This window comes from Aquarana catesbeiana, linkage group LG13 (assembly GCF_042186555.1).
Source record: "Aquarana catesbeiana isolate 2022-GZ linkage group LG13, ASM4218655v1, whole genome shotgun sequence".
NCBI classification, from domain to species: Eukaryota; Metazoa; Chordata; class Amphibia; order Anura; family Ranidae; genus Aquarana; species Aquarana catesbeiana.
The window spans coordinates 153,112,655-153,126,348 of record NC_133336.1 but is presented as its reverse complement, the minus strand read 5'-3'; the positions used below and the strand labels follow the sequence as shown (position 1 = coordinate 153,126,348).

The 13,694-nt window shown below is 38.3% G+C and overlaps 1 protein-coding gene across 2 annotated transcripts in view; it reads left to right on the top strand.

Annotated features, from left to right (window-relative positions):
* ARG2 (arginase 2) overlaps positions 1-13,694 on the top strand; it is a 1,243,303-nt gene that overhangs the window by 784,732 nt on the left and 444,877 nt on the right. For both annotated transcript variants that reach the window (XM_073610731.1, XM_073610732.1), the window contains exon 6: positions 2,337-2,441. In XM_073610731.1, coding sequence (XP_073466832.1) covers positions 2,337-2,441 — 105 coding nt within the window. The remainder of the gene's footprint in view (positions 1-2,336; positions 2,442-13,694) is intronic.

Here is a 13,694-nt window from a genome sequence, read left to right as displayed (position 1 = left end):
TTATGTGGAAGGGAAAAGTGTGGAAGAAAAAGGTGCACAAGCAGCAGGGATGACCGCAGCCTGGAGAGGATTGTCAGGAAAAGGCCATTCAAAAGTGTTGGGGACTTTCACAAGGAGTGGACTGAGGCTGGAGTCAGTGCATCAAGAGCCCACCACACACAGACGGATCCTGGACATGGGCTTCAAATGTTGTATTCCTCTTGTCAAGCCACCACTGAACAACAAACAACTTCAGAAGCGTCTTACCTGGGCTAAAGAAAAACAGACCTGGTCTGTTGCTCAGTGGTCCAAAGTCCTCTTTTCTGATGAGAGCAAATGTTGCATCTCATTTGGAAACCAAGGACCCAGAGTATGGAGAAAGAATGGAGAGGCACACACTGCAAGATGCTTGAAGTCCAGTGTGAAGTTTCAACAGTCTGTGTTGATTTGGGGAGCCATGTCATCGGCTGGTGTTGGTCCACTGTGCTTCATTAAGTCCAGGGTCAACACAGCCGTCTACCAGGAGATTTTGGAGCACTTCATGCTTCCTTGCGCAGACGAGCTCTATGGAGATGCTGACTTAATTTTCCAGCAGGACTTGGCACCTGCCCACACTGCCAAAAGTACCAAAACCTGGTTCAATGACCATGGGATTACTGTGCTTTATTGGCCAGCAAACTCGCCTGACCTGAATCCCATAGAGAATCTATGGGGCATTGCCAAGAGGAAGATGAGAGACATGAGACCGTACAATGCAAAAGAGCTGAAGGCCCCTATTGAAGCATCCTGGTCTTCCATAACACCTCAGCAGTGCCACAGACTGATAGCTTCTATGCCACGCCGCATTGAGGCAGTAATTGCTGCAAAAGGGGCCCAAACCAAGTACTGAGTACATATGCATGCTTATACATTTCAGAGTTCCAATATTGTTCTATGTACAATCCTTGTTTTATTGATTTCATGTAATATTCTAATTTTCTGAGACTATGGAGTTGGGATTTTCATGAGCTGTAAGCCATAATCATCACAATTATGACAAATCACGGCTTGAACTATCTTGCTTTGCGTGTAATGAGTCTATCTGATATATTAGTTTCACCTTTTAAGTTGCATTAGTGAAATAAATTAAGTTTTGCACGATATTCTAATTTTTCTAGTATCACCTGTAAATGTAATAAATGAAATAATACTGTAAATAGCATGGTGCATTTTATATTAATAAGTACAGAAAAATAACCATTGGTCCTGTCAGAATCCCAGACAGCTTCTAACTTCTTATGCACTCTGCTGCACTTAATTCCCTGTCTGTTTCTCCCCTTGGATTACAGAATACCTCCAACATAACATATTATGGACAAAGGGGTGGGGATGTTTTACAGCATGGAAGCTAAGCTGGATTGATTACATTGCTTGTGATTTCAATGCAACAGAAGCACTATGTTGTCAACTCAAACAAGAAATTAGGTATACACTGTTTTTTTGACAAATCAACGGGTATGTTTTATACTTGCAGTGTTTTTAAAGAGTTGGAAAAATGTGCATGCATTGCAAAGAAGGAGAAATGTGCATATATTGCAGACCTGTACTTCATTTTTTTTTTTTTTTTTTTTGGCCAGGCATACATTTTAACACATGTTATATACTATAGTTTAAAAAAACTGCATAATTCCACATTAAAAAAAAAAAAAATCAAGCATCTGCTTGTTTCATCCACTAAAAGTTTTTCCCTTCTATTCAAAGAGCCGCTGAGTTGCTCTGCTCCGTTCAGCAGCAGATCTATGAGCAGCACTGGACAGATGTCAGTTTTTTAACATCCATGCCCATTCAGTTTGTGTCCGCATTTAGACAGTGGACAGGGGCAGACTGGTGATGGCTCTATGGGTGTAAATGGACTTGTGCACAATCCATCACAATTAGGTCTGGAGAAATAGAAAAGGACACAGTCCTTTTTTCTGTTTGTTTTTATGGACCTAGACGGATTTGGAGGCAGGCGGGTGTAAATGGACACAAGTTTGTTTACATCATGCTGCCCATAGAGCTTTATACGGCTTCCCATCAGGTCTGCCTGAAAAACAGACAGGCGGACCTGATCAGAAAGCCCATGAAAGGACCCTAGAACTCATTCAATCTGTCTTCTATGTCCTCCTGTATTACTTTCCTCATAACATACAGCAATCAGCCATTAAATGCGTATTTGTCTCACCGAGATCAATATTGTGACATGAGAACAAGCAGGAGGTATACCTCACTTTAAAATTAAGGCTATCTATCTAAAGCAATTCCATATTAATAAAGCTAAAGAATTTTCACATTATTATATGCCATAGATCTCTAATATTATGAACTTGCCGTTTCAGATTTATTCTGAAGAAATATGACATCACATACTATTCAATGAGGCAAATTGATTGCATTGGAATACAGAAAGTTATGGAAAGATCTTTTGAGCAGCTATTGGGAAGGTATGTATTTGAATGATGACTATACACCTATAGATACCCTTTGGCTGGGAAATGTATTCACATTAGAAGTCATAAAATATTAATGTAGTACACTTGTAGTGGTAAACTTATTATTAGCATTTGCCACACATTGGCAAAATGGGAGAGGTGCCCAGAAAGAAGGGGGGTGTAGGGAAGGATGAAGGTCAGGTGCAGTTGTAAAAGTGGAGGTTTGTATGCAGGTGCTGTCCAGGGTCATCTCCAGTGATAAAAGTAGTGGATGATTGGTGTGAGGATGCAGTGTTGGAAAGGTTTCAGGCATGGTGGTGAGAAGGGGGATGCAGGCATGGGGAAGTTTCTGGTGCAGCGGTGGTGAGGGGGTGGTTGCAGGCATGGTGGTGAGTGGCGCTTCTGTGAAAAGCTGTAACTCCAAATGCAGTCCCACTGGCCAACAATAGAGGTCAGGTGGGGGGTTTGGTAGAGTGAGCTGCCAGTCCAAAGATTACAGTGCCAGTGTAAGCTGCAGCAGAAGTCAGGGGTCAGAAGGGGGTGTGAATGGACAGTGCCAGAAATTAGAAAGACGTGCTATTGTAACACTTCACCTGCTACATGTACCACTCTTGGCTAAGTATGGCTGTTGTGGATGGCGCTGGTTTACATTTACATTTTAATGCTATCATGACTACATAGTAGCCACATAGTGTTATTGACTGACACTGCTGCACATGCACAAGGCACTGATGCTATTTTTAGTTATCCTCAAAGACTCTACACTACCTCCCGAGTAGACCTTGCATTTAAAGGGGTTTTAAACTGTAATTTTTTTTTTTAAATAACAAACATGGTATACTTACCTCCACTGTGTAGTGAGTTTTGCACAGAGTGATCTGCCCTGATCTGCCTCTTCTGGGGTCCCCCGGCGACGCTGGTGGCACCTCCCACGTTGGAGAAGGCTCTCCTGAGGTGGACACCCATGCCAGCGCACTCCGAGTCCTGCTCCTGTCTCCATTCACACAGAATACATGAGTCGGCCCCGCCCCTGGCGCCCGCTTCATTGGATTTGATTGACAGCAGCGGGAGCGAATGGCTGCGCTGCTATCAATCTATCCAATCAGGACACGAGACACCAGCTAGAGCTGGTGTGCTTGTTCCCGGACGGAGAAAGATCGGGGTCAGGTTAGTAAAATGGGGGCTCAGGGGGGCTGCAGCACCACAGAAGGTTTTTCACCTTAATGCATAGAATGCATTAAGGTGAAAAACCATGATGGTTTACAACCCCTTTAATGACAGGGCTGTTGATTTCCTCTTATCTCCAGAGACAATTGAGTACTGTCTGTGATACTATTTTTATTTGCACTAACATACAATTTTTCTGGACAAGCTTTTGGGGTATATCCCCTTCCTCAAGGGGATATTGAGTATACAATGTTATAAAGATACATAAAGTAAGTTTACAAGGATCTATAAAGTAAGCTCATTGTTTTACAGTAGGGTTTATATAGGTAAATATAATGAAATTTCAAATATTAAACATTGGGTTCACGTAAACCTAAATTAAAGATATATATCATTTCCTTAGTTACTTTTGTAGGTATTTAAATGATTTATACCTACTATACATATTGTTTACAAGTAGAGTGTATATAGGTCAAAAAAATTCTGATAATGAGCTTTAATCGTAAGGTGGAGAAAAGGAAAGAGAAAGAAGAAAAAGGGTTGAAAGGTAGAGGTATGGTCCACAAGGTTGTCCCGCTCGTCAGTTTATTATTCTTTTTAGTTCTCTTTGAAGCCTTAGAATGGGTGTCTCTGTAAGTCATTTAATCTGTTACCATGGCAACAGGACAGAGTCATTGAAGTTTGACAGGAACTGTTGTTTTATCCAAGGATGCCAAAGTTTTTCAAATTTTGGAATTTGATTTTGATCGATGGCTACCATCTTAGCATGGGACATTGTATTATTCATTCTGTGAATTGTTTCTGCTAGTACCAATGTAGGAGATTTCCATGCCTTGGCCACTGTTTGTTTTGCAGCCGTTATTAGTTGGATCATAAGTTTGAATTGAGAGAGTGTTAACCATTCCGGTTTTAGATTAAGTAAAGTTAAATATGGATCTGGTTGTATTATTTTTTTAAATATTTTAGATGCAATCACGAAGACTTCCTTCCAGAAGGTTTGGATTACTGGGCACGTCCACCATATGTGTAAATATGTGCCTATTTCTGGGCATCCTCGAAAACAAAGAGCTGAGGTATTAGGTGAATATTTTGCCACTCTAGCGGGTACAAGGTACCAGCGAGTTAGGACTTTATAATTTGTCTCCAGTGCTAAGATGTTGGGTGAAGATGACTTAGATGTGAGCCATATGTTAGACCAGTCCGTGTCTTCTAAAGTTCGTCCCAGGTCCTCCTCCCACCTCTGAACCTCTTAATAGGGTCTATTAAGATTTGCTACTCCATATAATTGATTATAAAGTGATGAAATTGTACCTTTAGCAAATGGATCTTTTGTACAGATTGATTCAAAAATGGATAATTGGGATAATGGTGTATCCCCCTTTAGGAATGGTGTATAGAAATTTTTGATTTGGAGATATCTAAATATCTCAGAGTTTGGTAGATCATATTTTTCTCTAAGCGATGGGAATGAAAGGAATGATTTAGATGCTATGAAGTCATTTCGTGTCTGAATGCCTGATGTTGTCCAAGCTTTAAAAGAATTTGGGTAGATCCATGCCGGATAAAAGGCCGGATTTCTGATAAAAGAAAGGAGAGGATTGTGTGGAGATTGTAACTGATATTTAGTTTTTAGTTTATCCCAGAGAGATAAGAAGTGTTTAGTTATGGGATTATGAATTTTAAAGCGGTCTTTAGGATCAAGCCATAATAAATTTGATATTAATAGAGGGTCATTTTCTGAAGCCTCTATAAATACCCATAATGGGATTTCCTGTTTTGCATGGTATTTGGACAGACTGGCCAAATGTGCTGCTCTGTAGTAGTTAGTAAAATTAGGGTATCCCAGGCCTCCTTTATTTTTGGGAAGATGTAGTGTGTGTATAGGTATACGTGGTTTAGAAGAGCCCCATATAAACAAAGTTGCTCTTTTTTGTACTATTCTCAAAAAATAGGAAGGAATTGGAATAGGGAGGACTCTGAATAGATAAAGCAATTTGGGTAGAATAGTCATTTTGATTGCATTAATCTTCCCCATCCAGGATAAAGGAAGTCGCGACCATTGTTTTATTAGATTTGTGATCTGTCTTAATACAGGAGGATAATTGGTTGAGAATAAGTCAGAATGAGATGCTGTTAAATGAATTCCAAGATATGGGATTGATTTTTCTGCCCATGTGAATGGGAGTGCAGCCCTAGCCGGGATCAATTCCATGTTTGTGAGTGAAATATTAAGCACTAGGCATTTCTTAGGATTAATCATAAGGCCGGATAGGGCTGCAAACCCATCAAGAGCTGGTATTAAGTTAGGACCAGAGACCTGTGGTGATGATAGAAAAAGTAATATATCGTCTGCAAATATACCTAATTTGTGTGTAATACCTCCTACTTCAATGCCAGTTATAGTTTGGTTTGTTCTGATGTATTGGGCCATGGGTTCGAGTATAAGGGCAAATAATAAGGGAGATAATGGGCAACCCTGTCGGGTACCTCTTTCGATATTAAAGGCTTCAGATTTGTATCCAGCATATTTTATATAGGCTTTGGGTTTATTATATAATGCTTTGATCCATGTTAAAAAGTGGGGTCCAAAACCCCATTTTTGTAATGAATATTGCATATATTGCCAGGATACTGTGTCAAATGCCCTCTTAATATCGAGAGATAGAAAACATAAAGGGATTTTCCGTTTTTTAGCAATATGTGCCAATAACACTGCCCTGCGTATATTATCGCCTGCCTGTCTATTTGGCATGAAGCCTACTTGATCTCTATGTATTAATTTTCCTATAATGCTATTGAGGCGTTTTGCTATTATTTTTGCTAATAATTTAATATCGAGGTTTAACAGAGAGATAGGCCGATAATTCACACAGGAAGTATCATCAGAAAGGGGTTTTGGGATCATACAAACAATTGCCATTAGTGTTTCTTGCCGAAAAGAATGTCCATCTAGAAGTTTGTTAAAAGTTTCAGTGAGAATGGGAGAGAGTATTTCTGAGAATGTTTTATAGTATAAAGCCGAGTAGCCGTCTGGGCCTGGTCTTTTATTAAGTTTTAGGTCTTTTATGGCGTTAGCAACTTCATCTATAGTTATAGGCTCATCCAAACTGCTTTTTTGATTTTGAGATAACTCAGGTAAGGTTATTTTTGAGAAGAAGGATTCAGCCTCTGTAGGATTAAATTCATTGTTTGTCTTGTATAAAGTTGCGAGATGTGAGTGAAATTTATGGACTATTTTAACTGGATTACAAGTGTAAACATTTTTTGATAATTTCAAACGTATTGGTTTGAAAGATTTGTTAGTTGAATTTAATGCCCGAGTCAAATATGTACCTGGTTTGTTTGTATTCATGTAGAAATTGTGTTTGGAGCGTTTGAGGGATTTATCAACTGACTCAGTGAGAAATAGATCGTATTCCAATCTAGATTTTTCCAGATGAGATTTTGTACTCTGAGATGGATTATCTTGGAATGATATGTAGGCTGCATTAAAATTGAGTTCTAGTTTTTTTGCTAGATTTTTGCGTTCCCGTTTAAATAGTGCCATTTGTCTTTGTATTGTACCACGCAAGACAGGCTTATGAGCTTCCCACAGTGTTATTGGGGAGATGTCTGTTGTATTATTAATTGATATGTATTCCTTTAAAGCTTGTTCAATGGCCATCTGATGTAGTGGGTGTTTGAGCATTATGTCCGGTAAGTACCACGTTGGGTCATGCGCTTTTGGTATGGCTGAGGCTATAGTAGTGTATACTGCATTATGGTCAGACCACGGAATCGGAATTATATCTGATGCAATAATTTCTGGTATCATTCCTAATGTTAGAAAAATATGATCTATTCTGGTGAAGGTTTGATGAGGGTGCGAGAAATAAGTGAATTTCTTTTTCATTGGGTTACTTTCTCTCCATGAATCTACCAGATTGTATTTGGAAAGAAGTTGAGAAAAAGTTAATCTAGAGGTTATTTTGGATGGTGTAAAAGGTGATTTATCTAGAAATGGGAGGAGGACCTGGTTCGAATCCCCACACATTATCACTGTTCCTATTTTGTGTGTATTAATCACTTGTAATATATGTGAGAGGAATGGTGTAGGTTGTTTGTTAGGAGCGTAGTAGGAAATCACCGTGATTGCTGTATCCATTATATAACCCATGAGTATCAGGTATCTACCTTCTGGGTCTTTAATTTCTGATGATAAGGTGAATGGTGTGGATCGGTGAAATGCAATTAGAGTTCCCCTTTGCTTGGTACAGGCAGAAGCCGTGTAAATTTGTTGATAAAAAGGAGAAATATATTTTGGAGTAGAATCTTTGGTGAAGTGTGTTTCTTGGAGGCATACTATGTGAGCCTTCTTGTTATGGAAAGTACGGAAGGCTTTGGTCCTTTTTTGAGGGACATTTATTCCCTGAACATTCAGGGAAAGTATATTCAGTGGTGCCATGGCAATAGATCAAATAGTTTTGACTTACTTTTTGTTATGCAGAGCTGACTGCGCAGATCAACCTGTGTGGACTGAAGAGATGAATAGATAGAAAAGAAACCAGTGAATTCTGGAGTAAAGAGTAAACAAAAAACATACGAGATTAGATGATACATTGTATAAATTATTTTTTGCAAGTAATCACAATTTACCCGTGAAAGAGAATAAATATCTCTCTCAGGGGAATAAGTGCCTTCGTCACACTCCCACATAATATGGTTGGGAGAATGAGGAGGGCTAATGGGGGTACACGGATCTTCCGCTTACAGGAGAGAAGTGCTATGTCAAAAGACATCAAAATGATGTTTCATTAATTGGAGTGCAGAATATAGTTTTTGTTGAAATTATTTATTCCAGGGTGGTTGTATATGGTTAGTCTTGCCCTAGGCTAAATAATTCAGTTAGAAAGGTACTGTTAATAACTTTGGTATTGATGAAGATAGTTTGAATTATTTTGGGATTTTAACCCTTTTAGAGTAAACAATTACATATTTTATTCATACGTAACTGTTTAGATATGTTAACTCATAAAATTGAGGTTGTATTGCTTCAGATTAGAATAAACAAAAACATAATTCTAGGAACTAGTTAGGTAATAATATATTTGTTTTAAGAAAAGAAAGAAAAAGCTTCCATTACTTCTGGATTATTGAACATATTTGTCCTAAAAAGTAATAAATCTATTGTTATCACCTGATAATATATAACTGAACAAGAATTTCCTTATTTCAATTATATATTCTAAGGCTATATGAATCAGAAGTAATAAGAAATATAACTGGAATGTAACATGATCCCACACAGTGTGTGACTATCAGAATGCAGTTACATTCAGTTATAAATATAGGTTTTTTATAGAGAACCATCTCTTAGTATAATAAATGAAGAGATATCAGGAATTAGGATGTCAGTCCATTGAATCTTCTTGGTCCATGGATGATGCGGCATAACGGCCTCTTTTGTGAGAATGGTGATTCCCATTTTGTTCTGAAATTTTCTGGGTGCTGCCTGAAGGTGAAGATGATGCCATTCTTCTGCGTGTGGGAGTGTTGCTGCTTGTGGGTTCTGTCAGATTTAATTTTAAAAGGGTTTGTTGTAGTTCATCTGCTGATCTGCTTCTGTAAATTGTACCTTGGTAGTTAAATCTGACTGAAAAGGGGAAGCCCCATTGATACATAATGTTGTGGCGTTGCAGTTCCATTAGTTGGGGTTTCATGGATCGTCTTTTAGTAATAGTAAGTTGGGATAGGTCAGCAAAAATTTGATAATTGTGTCCTTGAAAATTAAGTTCCTTTTTTTCTCTTGCAGCAATTAGTATTTGTTCTTTCGTTCTGTAATAATGAAATTTTGTGATTATATCACGTGGGGGTCCATCTTTCTTTTTGGCTGTGAGGGCTCTGTGTACTCTGTCCAGTTCTAAACGTTCAATAGGGATATCTGGCTTTAGTTCTTGTAATAGAGCAGTAATAGTAGATTGCAGGTCTGTCACAGTTTCAGGTATTCCCCTTATGCGTAAGTTTGAACGTCTGGCTCTATTTTCGTAATCTTCGAGCTTAGTTTGAAGTATTAAATTCTCTTTTTTTAATTGTTCCAATTCTGTTATATTTTCTTGGGTTGTAATTTCAATTTCATCCATTTTTATTTCTAAAGCTGCGGTGCGGTTTCCCAGATCTCTTATTTCTTTGGTTAGGCTTTTTGTTATTTGGTCTGAGGTTTGTTTTAAAGCCTTATGAAGCATCTTTTCAAATTGTAATAATATTACTGGGGATACTGAGGAGGCTTGTGGAGAAGTTTGTGAGAGGATTTGTTCTGTTTCTGACTCAAATGGAGAGTCTTGCTGTGACATTTTCTGTCTGTGAGAGCGCCCTGATGCTGTATCTTGTGAGGTGAGTGGAGCTGCTTCAGCTGCAGTGAGTGCCTGTGAGCTCTTTGTGAGGTGATTTTTATTTCTGCCACGGTTTCCTCCCAGTACCATATTTCCTGCCCAAACTTTCACAGTTTGTTCCCTGGGGCAAAGAGGTTCAAATGGATACCTTTTGAGCCTGCAGGCTCCGCTTTGTCCTTCTCTTCTCTCCTCAGCGGTGTGGAGCTCTAACAATGCATGTCTGCTCTGCTAGGCTCCGCCTCCTCCCCTTGTATCATTCCTTTTTTAACAAAAAGTTTTATTTACAAATCAGCATTGCAAAACACTTGACAATAGACATCAAAGTGGATGACAAAATATTCACCATGATTTTTGTTCCTTGTAGGGGATGTAATCCCCAGTTATATACCATACAAAAACCTAATTACAAAAACTATAGAGTATCTGTACTGTCAACCAACATTATACAGCATCCTATACCTTCAACAGGTACAAACAAATAGACAATGAAGGGTGGCAGGTCAGTGGCACAGTATTGGGGAAAAGCTACATTAAGCTCTGTATAACTTTTTCCCTGTTTTACAAAAGAAGGGAATACTTTTAAGATGGCAATCGGTGGAGCCTCCTACTCATGACTCATGGCGACACTCATGGCAAGACTCACGTATGAAAGCAGACAATGCCCGGTAAAATTTGAGAGAGAGGGGGGACAGAGAGAGAGTGGGGACAGAGCTATCCCTGCTGCCACTAAACATGTCCACGGCTAAGCCATAGTCCTGATAGTTTTCACAATATGACCATTTGTTTGCAACTCACACCGTCCATTGACATTCATTGAAACTACACTCTAGCCCCTTCAAATTTGAAGGGCAATTTCTAAACTGCGGCCGTGCCTTCAATGTTAATATTTCAGAGACATACTATGTATCAAAATCTAGGTCTGGGTCTTGTGATTCTCACAATATAAAGATCTTCACTGTAGGATGTATAGTTTTTAAAATACGGCCATTTGAATTACTGCACAGTTGTTAAATCCATCATTATCCTGTCTATTGTGTATTGAGCAGTATTTGTGAAGCATAAACAGGGCATGAGCATTGCTAGGAAACAGTGGTTGTAAACACAAGATGCTGAGACACCCCAAATGCATGTGACTTCATCTGCTAGACTTGATAATGCTTGTAGACTCCTCCCACAGTTTTTACACTACAGAGACAAGTAATATACCGAAACGTGCGGATTGTTCTCGATTGGTGTGCTATTACTTTGTGGAACGTTTCGCCGAATGGTCCACGAAATATTGTCGTTTTTGCGGCAAAATTGGTCCCATAGGAATGAATGGCGAAATGTTCAAAACTAGAGTGGGAGGTGACAAAAGCTGACAACCTCATGATCAGCCAAAACATTATGACCACCCCATGATCAGCCAAAACATTATGACCGCCCCATGTAAAAAAAAAAAATTTTGGAAAAAAAATCATAATTTTTGAAAAAAATGTTCAGCTCTTTCAGCTAATGATGAGACTTCAACTTTTTTACTACTATTTATACTTTTTAAAATATTAAGCTTTTTAACACTTTTCACAGTTACTCCAGCCACTCCAACCACACAACAGTTACTCAAGCCACTCCACCCAGTTACTCCACCCACTCCAGTTGTAGAGGCAAGAACACTTTTCACAATTTCCCCAAAAATTGTACCTTTTCTAGTTTTCTTATTAAGTGTTCTTGCATAGCAAGACCACTTACTGTTATCTCACATATATATTATTATTAAGTGTCCTTGCATAGCAAGACCACTTACTGTTATCTCACATATATATTATTATTCTTATTAAGTGTTCTTGCATAGCAAGACCCCTTACTATTATCTCACATATATATTATTAAGTGTTCTTGCATAGCAAGACCACTTACTGTTATCTCACATATATATTATTATTAAGTGTTCTTACATAGCAAGACCACTTACTGTTATCTCACATATATATTATTATTATTCTTATTAAGTGTTCTTGCATAGCAAGACCACTTACTGTTATCTCACATATATATTATTAAGTGTTCTTGCATAGCAAGACCACTTACTGTTATCTCACATATATATTATTATTATTCTTATTAAGTGTTCTTGCATAGCAAGACCACTTACTGTTATCTCACATATATATTATTAAGTGTTCTTGCATAGCAAGACCACTTATTGTTATCTCACATATATATTATTAAGTGTTCTTGCATAGCAAGACCACTTATTGTTATCTCACATATATATTATTAAGTGTTCTTGCATAGCAAGACCACTTATTGTTATCTCACATATATATTATTAAGTGTTCTTGCATAGCAAGACCACTTACTGTTATCTCACATATATATTATTCTTATTATTATAGCCAAATTTACCACCCTAACTCCTCCCACAGCTTTTACACTACATAGACAAGTAATATACCGAAACGTGCGGATTGTTCCCGAATGGTGTGCTATTACTTTGTGGAACGTTTCGCCAAATGGTTAATGAAATATCGTAATTTTTGCGGCGAAATTTGTCCCATAGGAATGAATGGGGAAATGTTCAAAACTAGAGTGGGAGGTGACAAAAGCTGAAAAATCAGAACATGATTTCTAAACTGCCGCCACTCCCTCATTTTCAAGCCCACCTACACAAATCTTATATCAAAACGTTCAGCTATCCCTGCTGCCACTAAACATGTCCACGGCTAAGCCATAGTCCTGATAGTTTTCACAATATGATCATTTGTTTGCAACTCACGCCGTCCATTGACATTCATTGAAACTACACTCTAGCCCCTTCAAATTTGAAGGGCAATTTCTAAACTGCGGCCGTGCCTTCAATGTTAATATTTCAGAGACATACTATGTATCAAAATCTAGGTCTGGGTCTTGTGATTCTCACAATATAAAGATCTTCACTGTAGGATGTATAGTTTTTAAAATACGGCCATTTGAATTACTGCACAGTTGTTAAATCCATCATTATCCTGTCTATTGTGTATTGAGCAGTATTTGTGAAGCATAAACAGGGCATGAGCATTGCTAGGAAACAGTGGTTGTAAACACAAGATGCTGAGACACCCCAAATGCATGTGACTTCATCTGCTAGACTTGATAATGCTTGTAGACTCCTCCCACAGTTTTTACACTACAGAGACAAGTAATATACCGAAACGTGCGGATTGTTCTCGATTGGTGTGCTATTACTTTGTGGAACGTTTCGCCGAATGGTCCACGAAATATTGTCGTTTTTGCGGCAAAATTGGTCCCATAGGAATGAATGGCGAAATGTTCAAAACTAGAGTGGGAGGTGACAAAAGCTGACAACCTCATGATCAGCCAAAACATTATGACCACCCCATGATCAGCCAAAACATTATGACCGCCCCATGTAAAAAAAAAAAAATTTTGGAAAAAAAATCATAATTTTTGAAAAAAATGTTCAGCTCTTTCAGCTAATGATGAGACTTCAACTTTTTTACTACTATTTATACTTTTTAAAATATTAAGCTTTTTAACACTTTTCACAGTTACTCCAGCCACTCCAACCACACAACAGTTATCAAGCCACTCCACCCAGTTACTCCACCCACTCCAGTTGTAGAGGCAAGAACACTTTTCACAATTTCCCCAAAAATTGTACCTTTTCTAGTTTTCTTATTAAGTGTTCTTGCATAGCAAGACCACTTACTGTTATCTCACATATATATTATTATTAAGTGTCCTTGCATAG